Source organism: Pagrus major, chromosome 5 (genome assembly GCF_040436345.1).
Source record: "Pagrus major chromosome 5, Pma_NU_1.0".
In the NCBI taxonomy this organism is placed as follows: domain Eukaryota; kingdom Metazoa; phylum Chordata; class Actinopteri; order Spariformes; family Sparidae; genus Pagrus; species Pagrus major.
The window spans coordinates 20,047,963-20,060,181 of NC_133219.1; the positions used below are offsets into that span (position 1 = coordinate 20,047,963).

Sequence of the window (12,219 nt, forward strand, 5' to 3'; positions counted from 1 at the left end):
TATTCTTTATTTATTATCTCGCATCATCTTATGACTCCTCAGATTTATCATAGGACCCCTTCAAGAAGTCCTCACCCCCCCTAGGTCTGGAGTAATAAGGAGATAGAGATTTCCAATTATATATCACAATTAATTATCACAGGTGATTTAATTGTTTTTGTTACTTGTTAATGTATATGCTGAAATGGTTGGTTTTTGACAATGTTAGGCTCTAAATATTTTTCTTAGTCTCCCTGAGAGAGAGACTTGAGTGCAGAAACAGAAATAGGAATAGAGATAAGACATTTGGCAAAACACAGCCAGTCATGCACAAACAGTCAAATCAGATCATTTATTTTTAGTAAAAGTACCAAAACCACAGTCTGGAAATACTTTGTTTTAAGGGTTTTAAATAAAAGTTCAAAAGTGAAAGTATATTAAAGCAGTAAGTAGATTGGCTAGTTTCAGAATAATCCAAAACCTGTTATACTATTGTAATTATTGATGCATGAATGTGTACATCGCTTTAAAAGTAATTGTTGCTGTAACTATCGAGCTAATTATAACTAGTTTATGTAGGCTAGTGCTGTGTCAGTTGGGAATTTCCCCCAGGGCTCAATAAAGTTTTATCTTAATCTGTCATAACACATAGTAATTTATTATATTAATTACACTTTTGTATTGTTAGTATAATTCTGAAGGGTAACTTAAGTTATCAAATAAATGTAGTGAAGTAAGTAAACCTTTCCTTCTGAAATGTGGGCCTACTGGAGCAGAAATATATATCAGATATCACAATATTATATTTTGATTACACGGCTAAAAGAAATCTCGATATTATCGCGATATCCACTCAAACTGTGTTATAATTGCCGACATGATTTTGCTTGGCAGTGGTCTAGCCAAACACTACTTAGCTAGTTACTGTATCTTTTTCACAATGTTATCATATGTGGATTATTAACACAATATTAATATTTAATGTTAGAATATTACGAGGATCATCAATATCAATATATCCTGACAACCACTGTGCAAAAGCACACACAGAACATCACAAACAAAGAAACATCTTTAAACATTTTAAAAAATTAAATGTATCCAAATATTGTGATTAAATATTCTGCCAATAAATTGATCAAAAATCAAATCACTGTAAAGTCAACAGAAAAAGAAGAAACACGCATGTAGGTGTGTGTAGAAATGAAGATAATCGAGCATCTTTTCTCCTGCAGAACATGTGAGAAGTGTCAGCTCCGCTCATCTCCACACAGGCCTGGAGACTGGCTCAAGCACCGTGAGCCCACTGCACTCCGCGGCAGATCTCGCGAGAGCGGCCCCTCACGGCGGTGCCTGGGCGAACCGATGCTGTTGCTGTGGGTTTGATTGACAGGAAACATGTCGGTGTGGTGGGAGCGAACCGGGATGCAGCTGCTGCCAAGGGAGACAGGGAGTACCTGCATCCAATCCACACATCAGCACCTTTAAAAACCACCAGGCTTCCCCCACCGATACGTCTGCTTGCGATGCGCTGAACAGCTTCTCTCTCTCTCTCTCTTTTTTTAAAAAAAAAACACCCATCTGAAACGAAGGGGGCACCCAATGGATGCTGTGGCAAACCGTGTAGTCCCGCTCGGTATCTTCATATTGTGTTTGATTTAAAGCAGAGACACCTTGATGAAACAGCAGGAACTACGAGGACTGTTGTTGCAATGGAGTCGACTCTCTCACGGCTCAAACCCCGTCTGTAAACCTCCAACATCTCGTTTCATGGCGTTTTGCAGGTCGCTCCTCTGCTCCGTGGGCTTCTCCACGTTTCTTTTCTGAATTTATTTTTTAATTATTTATTTATTTTGTTTTTTTTAATTTTATTTTTCTTAAAAATATATATATATATTCTTCTTCTTCTTTTTTTTTTTTTTTTCTGAAAGTGCAACGGGGGAGAAAATAACGACCACTGCTCGCAAAACTATGAACGAGGAGATGACAAAAAGCGAGGAGCAGCATCTTAGTTTGCAGAAAGCCTTGCAGCAGTGCGAGTTGGTGCAAAATATGATAGACATAAGCATTTCTAGTTTGGAGGGTTTACGGACCAAATGTGCCACATCCAACGACTTGACACAGAAAGAGATACGAACGCTGGAGGTAAGATGACTGAATCTCTGCTGTGCATCTCCATCTGAATCAATACGGAGGGCTGTCACCGTCTGTTATTCATTCCTAGGCCACTGTGCACATTTTCCACGACATACTGTATTTTTTTTTTCTTTTCTGTTGCCTGTGTTGTTGTTGCATAAACGTGCATAAGATGTGCTTGCTAAAGCCCGACGCTATCTGTGTTGTGCAGTGCCATAAATCAGGAGGCTGTACGGGGCTGCAGTGGGGCTGTTAGAGACTTGCGCATTCTGCAGGTGGCGGGGAGAGAAGGTGGCTCTTCTCCATCAGAATAATATCTGAGGCAGCCGAGGCCTATAGGCAGCCCGTGTTTACAGTCCATTACCAATATGCCAGCCTGCGCATCTGTCCTCACGGCGCATCCAGGCCCCGCTGTTACGCAAGGCGAGCAGATTACTGAAATTGTTACAAAATATCGTTATCCGTTTAATTGGCCCGTGGGGTATTCCGTAAATTGCGTTACGTAATGGCCATAATATCCCGGTGTTTGTGTTTGAGAATACCAGGCTGTCCGTTTCGAGACCACTTAAACCAGTCCAACAACCCCCCTCCTCCTCCTCCCTCCTCCTCCTCCTCCTCCTCCACCTCCTCCTCTTCCTCCTCACCAGCAAGAGAGGGCTGTCACGGGACATAAAAATATGCCATAAAGTGCGATAAGGTCAGTGAAAACTCACCATTGAGCTTCGCAGGCACAGCACAGCATTAAGGGCCCGTGACAATGTAATGGTGATGCCTGAGGAGATTAAAACAAATACCATTAAGTGCGATAAAAGTCGCCATAAACTCCCCCAAGTGAGGATCTGTGTGTGCCATCAACACACTTTTGAGTCCCACTGGGGATATAATTGAGATGTTACATAAAGTGAAGTCACACACAGGAATATGATGCCATATAATATACATAAGCAGCACTGATAGTCCCATGTTGAATGCATGTCTGAGCGGCTTAAGTGAAGTTTGCAAGTGTAAAACAAGACAGGAGTGTAAATCCAAGAGGAGAGAGGAGAGAAGAGACAAATGTGCTGCCAGTGAGAAGCAGCTACAGTGAAGATAAATGTTCACTATGTTCCCAAAGCAATAATAGCCCACAACATATTAAAGGTGCACTATGTAGTTTCGAGGAAGAGATTTGAAGAGAAGAGAAAAATCTTCACTCATGGATTTTCAGGATGGATTAAACTGACTAAACTAACACAAGTTTATACTGTTTTACTGTGTTTATGTTAGCAAGTCCCTTCTAACAATGTATCAGCATACATGGACTAAATGAAAATCAGTGGATGGTTAAAGGGGGTCACAAAAGGGGAAGGGTATTTAACTTTTCTCTTGGCGGAAATGTCGTCTGACTCGTTACTTTTACTTTATATCTCATGTTATAGTCTAACAAATACAAACTCCTACATTGGCAGTGACACTAACGTGGTGAAAGGATACGTTCACCCAAAAATGAAAAGTCAGTCTCATCTACTCACCCTCATGTCAATGGAAAGTCAGGTGAAGTGTCGCTGTCCACAAAACATTTCTGGAGCTTCACAGCAAAACAGGGTTGCAGCATTCTCCTTAACAACTGAAGTAGATAGGGACTTGGACATCCGCAAAAAACGATGAAAATGGCTCCTTACAGCGTTAAGAGTCCCCATCTCTTTCAGTTGTTTAAGAGAATACTGCAACACTGTTTGTCTGTAAAGCTGTAAATAAAACTTCACCTGACTTTCCATCAGCGTGGAGATGAGTGGGTAATGACTACATTTTCATTTTTGGGTGAGCTTTTCCTTTAAATGGACCTCGCAGACTTTTTGACCACTGTTGGTGCCGTAGAGTGTTTTAAGAAGCCAGTAGTGTTGGTATCACTTCTACCAGACTGGCACGCAATGTGACAATAAAAGAGAATAAGAGTTAGGGCAAACCAGTGGAGACAATACAGGCCTCAAAACACTCATAACTTATTCATCTGTTTATACATGACCTGTTGAATGGGATGTTGGAAATATAATGCGTACGGGGTGTTGTAGTCTTTGTTATACATCACAATAGTGGAACATCTGGCTTCACTTTGTATACATATTGTAGTTCTTCAGAGTGACACTGTGCTCTGCAGCAACATTTCCTTAACAGATTGCTTTCACTTCATACCTAATGCACTTTCACGGCCTCTACAGAGTAAGCAAAGTGAGATCCATCTCGTGAAAACTCATTCGCACGTTCCCTTACCTCTGTAGCTAACGATGCAATGCTTGTTTTCGAACGCAGTTAATACGAAGTGTGCTTCAGTTGAGTTGCAACCCAATGTATGCACGGCACATTACTGAAAGTTGCAGTTTTTATTTCGGTATCATCACAATCCAGAGTTGGAGTCAACATTTATGACAGGGTGCTGCAGCAAGGCATATGCAGCATATCCTGGTCAATGCAATTATCATACACATCGTCTGACTTATCAACTTACAAAATTAGTAGCACACAGTGGTTAATGCTACTTAGCTGAAGTCAGACAGTTGGAGACAGGGTTGATGAGATCAGACTTTGATATTACATAGTCTTCTGATTAATTTAAGAACATTGGTTTGGTTGAATTGGTTAAATTGTGTGTCAAATTCCACATCTCTGTTTGCATCCAAGTACTGAGTTTCCTTGACTCCGTCCCGACCTATATTCCCTCTATGGTTGCTCTCTCGCTCCCTCTGCCTTCATAACTGCATGTAAATCCATACTGATGACTCAGATTTGTTGCTTTAAATGAAGAACTAACAGTGAGTGATGAAGAAAACTTCACTTGTACAACTCTCTCTGCTGAAGCTTTGGTTTAATACGGATTTGACCAAGCTGACCAAACTTGAGTGAAAAGAACTTAAAACAAAATGTCCAAATTGTTTCATATGCTACATTCAAAGTGCTTGAAGAACAGAGTTGTCGGCCACACTTTCATTAAATTTATGCCCACCAGACAAAATAATAGAAACACTGATGCGAATTCAGGTCAGAGTGAGATATTTTGGTAGTCACGTACTGTTGTGGGCTGCGATTCTTCTGTTGTTAAATTTAGGCTACAATCCCCTTGTAAAACACATTTTTATCAATACCCAGGAACCAATACAGAATTTGCTTTGGCTACTGCAGAAACTTGGTCTGGATGAAACTGCATATCAGTTCATTTCTCATTTGTATCATTTAAATTTTCTCTGCAGGAATTGAACACACTTATATATGTGAGGGAAACACTCAAAAGAAAGAAACAAGTATAAGATGTGAATGAGGACAAACACGCTTGACAGTTAATTACAAATACAACAAAGGAGTTACTCCTGAGAACCGGCTAATCTTCCTCAAATCCTCTGAGTCGGAGAGCCTTTCAGGATGGCAGTCCTCTTATTGCCACAACGACAAATGAGTTGTACACCAGGGGTTTTGATCAGGATCACAGTGACGTCAGCCGTACGTAAGGCCTTCCTCGTTAACCTGTCATGATCTTTAATGAGCGTTGTGTGTATGGGAGATTCCTCTATGATATCTTTGTTTTCCACGTCTGTTATTAACCTGAAGGACCCAGATTGCACCTCAGACACAATCTGTTAGAGCCGTTGAGCGCTAACCTTCCTTCAGCCAAAAGCTTTACCAAGAATAGCAGCCCATATCATTACCTGGATGAAGTGTTAATACTGGTTTTCATTAATATGATTATGCATTGTCGGCAGTATCCCTTGGATACACTGGAACGACCAACGCACTTGATGAATGATCTTTTTTTTTTTAGGGATGCAGGAACATGATAGTGCATGACATGTGAATCAATTATGTATTTCATATAACAGTGAAGAAAAGAAGGTCAAAACAAGAGCTGTTTTACATTTATATTCAAGTGTATGAGATGGGCTTTACAGTGTTTATTTGAACAACAAGTGTAGCACCAGCTTTTTTTTGCTTCAGAGGTGGGACCATGGTATTTTGCTACTCAGAGTCGGGGGATCAAAGGCTACGAACAACAGCTGAAGCACCGTATCTCAGAAGGTCACAGGGTTCATTGTGCTCGAAGCAAACTAGGTCATACAAAGTGTCATCGGACCACAACTAAAGTCACAGTTATTTGTACCTGATTTGAATGGTCACACTCACAGTAAGAAAGCCTGCTGTTCAAGTCTCCTCGTCCGTGTCTTACTGTCACATCTCTATACATCTGGCAGATTTCTGAGTAGTTAGAACAGGTTTTTTACATTCTCTGTCTGTTATATCTGCTTTTAAGTTGAAATAAAAATCAAACAACAGCTTATTTAAAGGTCCAGAAGTTACAGAGCAACATTATCATTCATTTGGCGTTGTGTTTGTGGCTACCTGGCACATGTAAATCCATTATTCACCCTACTTTTATCTCTGTTTTTGGTCTCCACTACCTCCTCAAGGAAATATCTGGCTCTAGCTGCTGAACGCTCCACTAGGTTTGCCAGCTTGTTGCTAACTGTGTCTGTCTGCTGTTTGGTGCTGAGCAGGTAGTGTGTGGGTTTTTTTTTTGTTTTTTTTGTTTTTTTTAGAGCTTTGTCGCTCAAAACAGCTGAATTCTGTGGCAGAAATCGACACTATGAGAGCAGCGAGAGTGAACAAAAAGTTGTGGGTCGTACAGCTGAACAATAAGCCCGAGCCTGCTATAAACTTTAAAGCTTTGTAAAGATTCTGATAATTCTCTGAATGATTCACTTTGCCATTTTACATGTTGTTATTACAAAAATAGTGAATTTAGCAGTTTTAAAATCTTTTACACGTTGTTCCGCATACATTCACTTTACCTGCTTTGAGAAGTACTACTCAGTCTGTGAAAACACTTACTACATACTGTCCTTTTTGAAAAATAACCCTGATGACGTCGGCAGGGTCTAACAAATGACATGACTAACTTGCATTATGGGAAGTGTAGGCTACAGCGCCAGTTTATATATATAGCCAGTGTCAATACACTTTATAATCTGACTGTATTTGGCCTGTGGACAACAATGTCTCCAAAATCATTGTGTTCCCTTGCTGCTAAACTTCAGGTGGCGACATCACTGTAACCGCTTCTCTGGCATTCCTCTGTGTATTATGTGACTGTTTGTAGAGCTGCACTGTTTTACATGACTGAATGAGGAATTTACAAGTATGACAAACTCCAGGATGGTAATTCCTGGATGGTAACATTTTACTCTGAGATCATGAAAAACAGTTTTTTGCTCATGTGATGTCTTTTTCCTTGATAATTTTCACCCACTAAGCAGTTTAGTTGATACATTTGTAATTACTACTGTGTGCTGCAGCTCAGCGGGCTACATTTTGGTACAATCAGTTGAGGAAATGGTGCTTTAAAGTACTGCGTGATTTGTAAGTTACGTTACTTTTAGTCGTCCCCTCATGTTAATGGAGGTTATTTTCGCAATCTGCCCCAACTTTTGCTGAAACACCATGTGTGTTGCTGTTGAATAAGCCTGAATGTTAGTTTATAGAGATTAGATAAAGCTGGTGTAGAAGTTATCGTCTGCTGTGCATTCATTAAGTGTTCGAGTTGATCTGGATTAACTGTGAGTGAAGTGAAGAGGTCAGTTTAGCACATGTCTCAAATGGGAATAGCACCATATAGGATCATCAAGAGTCATCTTAAAGGGACACGGCGTCATTTAAGGGAATATGGTTACGTTATGGACTTTTTCAGGTCTTATTGTTTGACAAGATTAAAGTGCATGTCAATAGCTCTTTCTGCACACATCAACAAAAAATACATTCAACCATGTGAGTTCATGGATGTCCATGCAGTGTAAGACACAGGACAAAGGCTTGACTTACTGTTTCCTGAAGGCAAAGATTGTTGGGTGTTGAAAAAAGCAAAGCATTATATCAGAGACATTCTGCATATCAAGCAGTCTGTGCCGAGCAGAGACAGAAGGTAAAGATAATAAAGTGTGAAAGGAAGGGATAATTTTCAGTTTGTGGTGTGCTTTTGTTAGCCTGCTAGCCCTAGCAGCTTACGCTTGTGCACCTGCCCACAGTAGGCCACAGTATGTTCAGTCCCTTCTGGTTTTTTCCACAGCAAGAGAGTAAAGTTTGCCTTGCCAAATGTGCTCTGAATGAAGCTTGGTGGTTGGTTTTACATGTTAGATCAGGGCCATCAAACCCTCTTTACCTCGGGGCCACTGGCCACAATGCTTTGACACTCTTCTGCTCGACTGCTCAGTGTATACAAAACTTTATTTCAACAATAAGTTTAGCTATACACACTTAAAAGTGGTAGTTTCCATCAAATTTTATTACATAAGTTCACTGTAAAAGGTCGGATGTAATGCAACGTTTTTCTATCATGTTGAGTCAGTATGTATTATACTAAAATAGATGGAAAACACCTAATGGTCCAATTTGTAGAAAGTCAATTTTTGAGTCTCATTCCGAACTCCTTTGAGTCCCAAATTGTAAAATACTGACGTTTTGGGCCTGACCTACAATCACAAAGCATCAGTATTCAATGAATCGGGAATTCAGTGTTTTAGGCATAGTCTTCGACATTTTTGGTCAAGTAAAACCTAATGCCACTTGAGATTGTATTTCTTTAGAATGGAAGCCTTCTCCTTGCAGAGGAGACAGGGATAATTCACATTAAACTCCACAAAGAATATAATCAATAGTCGAGGTGCACCAGTAGTCCTGTACAAAAGGCTGAGTCCTTACCGCAGCGGACCGGGTTCGATTCTAGTCTCTGTGCTGCATGTTGACCCCTCTCTTTTCTGTTCAAATCTTCAGCTGGTCTATCCATTAAAGGAATAAAAAGCCCCACCTCTGGCCTCTTTTGATCCAGGTCAACCTTTATTTAAGGTTTAGAAAGTGAGATTTTGGTGTCAGATGCACTGCGGTAAATCAGAGTGCTGTTGATCATAGCTGAAGTGTTAAGGAGCAGCTTGCTAGTGATGTTTTTTCAAATTAAGAGTCTAGAAAATCCAAATTTAAAATACATTTGTGTGGTGGGTTCAACAAATCACATTCTAAACATGTCAGAGGCCTTATTAAATTGTCTCCATGTCTAGCCTCTGGGCAAGTAGTTTAAGACCCTTGCTTTAGCTTCTTTGTGTCATGCTATTGTCTCTGCCTACTAATGGTTCAAACAAACTTACATAAACATCACTGAAAATCTACAGCCGCTCTAGACTAAAATAGTGATAGTTGTGCTTTGAGCTAAATGCTAACGTCAGCATGCTAACATGATTACCCTGACAATGCTGACATTGTGATGTTATTATGTATAAGGCTCACCATGCCACCTTGGTTAGCATGCTTACCTTTGCCAATCTAATCCAGTTTTTGTTGGGACATTACAGTCTGGATCAAAGTGGTGGACTGACTGACAGATCAGACTGTAGCATTATTTCACAGACACTATAAAATCTTTTGGAGTACATTTTTTGACAGAGACTCACTTTGATTGAGAAGTCTAGTCTTTCTGTCCCTCTCTTTCTTTCTCACACTCGTCCTCCTTCTTTCATACGCACTGAATACCTGCTCCTGTATGCTATGTCATGCTATGCTGTCAGCACATATGGCAAGACATATTTTAAGCAGATGTATGAGATATAATATATTGTAAGAGTATGATATACAGTAAGAAGTCGACACATTTAGCGAGGGTAAATGTGTGTTTCTCTGTAGGAGTGGACTGAGCAGTCGCCTTATCGGGCAGAGCGTTAGCAGCCGTGGGCAGCTGCTGTAGGGTTTTCTGCATTCAGAGGTGACTTGCGAGTCCCTCCTCCACTGGTTTCTACTTTGGTATGCACTGATGTAGGCCAGCTCTGTCTAATTTCTAGCAGTCATTTTGTAGGTGTATGTTTGGAATGGGGCCATCCAAATGTATCATCCTTAAGTCTTCAAGCATCACGTCACCCACTGTGGGCCTGGACGTTATTCTACCATCGTTTTTTTTTTTTTTTTTAAATCAGACCAATTGTTTCAGCTGAAATTTGCTTCACTACACATATATTAGCTGTAAATCTCACTAAGGACTTAAATACATCAAAACATATCAAAATATCTAGTCTTGAACATGTTAATTGATCCGTCTGTGATAGATGTAAACCGGTCTGATATAGTCATCATTTGCTCCTGGCAGGCTTCGGCCTTTCTACATGCAGCAGACTGAAAATAAATGGTAAAAGTTGCCGTGTCATACAAGTAAAAAATATATACAACAGTGGGAGATTCAATATGTTAGAAGGGGACATGTTTTGGATAAGACTATTAGAGAGCGTTGTTAGTAAGCAAGACATAAGCAGTGGGGGAAGAAGTTTCCAGATCCTTTTTTTAAGGTAAAAGTACTAAACTGTGTAAAATGACTCTGTTACCATACCCAAATAAAAGTACTAAAGTACTGTATTATCTGCAAAATAAACTACATTATCAAAAGTAGACATACAGTGGGTGTCATATTATTAGATCAGTTGATTATTGTTATGATACATTAATCTGTAATATTTTACTATTACAGATAGCTTTGCCAAATGTAACTGCAAACTACTGTTTGGTAGTTTAAAGCTCCTATTTGTAATATTAAGTAGTTAGAGTCTCACTCCTAACTCATCAAATACTGATGTTTTGGGTTGGTGGTTGATCTGCTCTACAATCCCAAGGTCCCGCAACACTAAATCATTGTATATGGTGGTGGAACACGTGACCTGAGAGAAGTGAGTTTGGCAGAACAGGGTACCAGATTTATTCAGTATGCCTAACCACCCCACATGGTGAGCTTTTAACCTATGTAACTATTGACTGTATACTGTGTTTTGCTGATATTCTCCCTCTTTTTACATAAGGAATGGACAACATTAAACATGGTACAGCTCACTTGTTGTGCCAAACTCACTCCTCTCCAGCAGTGTTGTAAAAAGTACCCAAAAAACATATTTGAGCAAAAGTTATTTTGCTAAGTTTTGTTAAGTTATTTACTAAAAGTCTTAAAGTATCTAATATTAAATGTCTTTTGGTGTCAAAATGGTGTTCTTATCGGATCTGGTATTCAGCATTTTGCTAACTCAATTTAAAAATGCACTACTTTGGTTCTGATGCAGCATGATCTCTGTAACTAGTAACTAAAGTTATCAAATAAATGTAATGGAGTAAAAAGTATTACTAATAAATAATGTTTGCCCCCAAAACGTAGTCTAGTGGAAGTCTAAAGTGGCAGAAAATAGAAATACTCAAGTATAAGTGCCTCAGAATTATAATTAAGTACAGTATTTGAGTAAAAGTGCTTAGTTACATTCCATCGCTGCCATCATGTCATTCATCCCATCGCACCATTCCTGCACCAGCTGTTGTGATCCCATTGCAAGATGATCTCCAGTATTATCTGATATCTTAGAGTGGAGGGTAATGAAAACGTGAAATGAAATGAATGTGAGCTAGGGGCGTATAATCGGGGGGGAATGGCTCCTTCCTTACTTTCTACCTACTTACTTCTGGCACTCACACCCACCCTCAAAATTATCCTTCATTTTTAATCTCAACTACACACCCGTGAAGTCATGTGATGCATCTTGCATGGCTCTGTGATATGATGTTGACAAAATTTGACCAGACTAGGACTAACTAATTATTCTGCTGATTATTTTGATGTTTGTTTCAGTTGTTTAGCATATGATGTCAAGAAATTGTGAAAAACGCTCATCACAATTTCCCAGGGCCCAATGTCTTGAAATTGCTTCTTTTGTCCAAATCATAGTCCAAACCCCAAAGACTCTTCATTTACTATCTTACAAAACAATAGAATAGAGAGACGATGTAGAATGTATGATATGATATATATTTATGGTCAGAGGGGCTTAGAAATATCTAGAATATTAGAAAATCTAATAGGGAAATGTTTCTTCCATAATTGAAATTGCACACAAAGTTAAATTATTTTCAAAATAAGCTTTTGAAATGCTACAAAATGTCAGTGTATTTGTGTATACACTGTTTATTTTGTATCAGTGTTACATACAGCTTAACTTCCACCAAAAAGGATGCATTTGTGACAGAAAGTTTGACCATCCACCCATCCATCAGTCACTGAGCTCCACTGGCGTGAAC

General features: G+C 39.5%; 1 protein-coding gene across 1 annotated transcript in view; it reads left to right on the forward strand.

Moving 5' to 3' along the window:
* The first annotated feature begins 1,950 nt into the window (after window positions 1-1,950).
* The window catches only part of ksr2 (kinase suppressor of ras 2), an 89,211-nt gene continuing 78,942 nt past the window's right edge, over window positions 1,951-12,219 (forward strand). Inside the window, exon 1 of the mRNA XM_073466895.1 lies at window positions 1,951-2,124. Coding sequence (XP_073322996.1) covers window positions 1,951-2,124 — 174 coding nt within the window. The remainder of the gene's footprint in view (window positions 2,125-12,219) is intronic.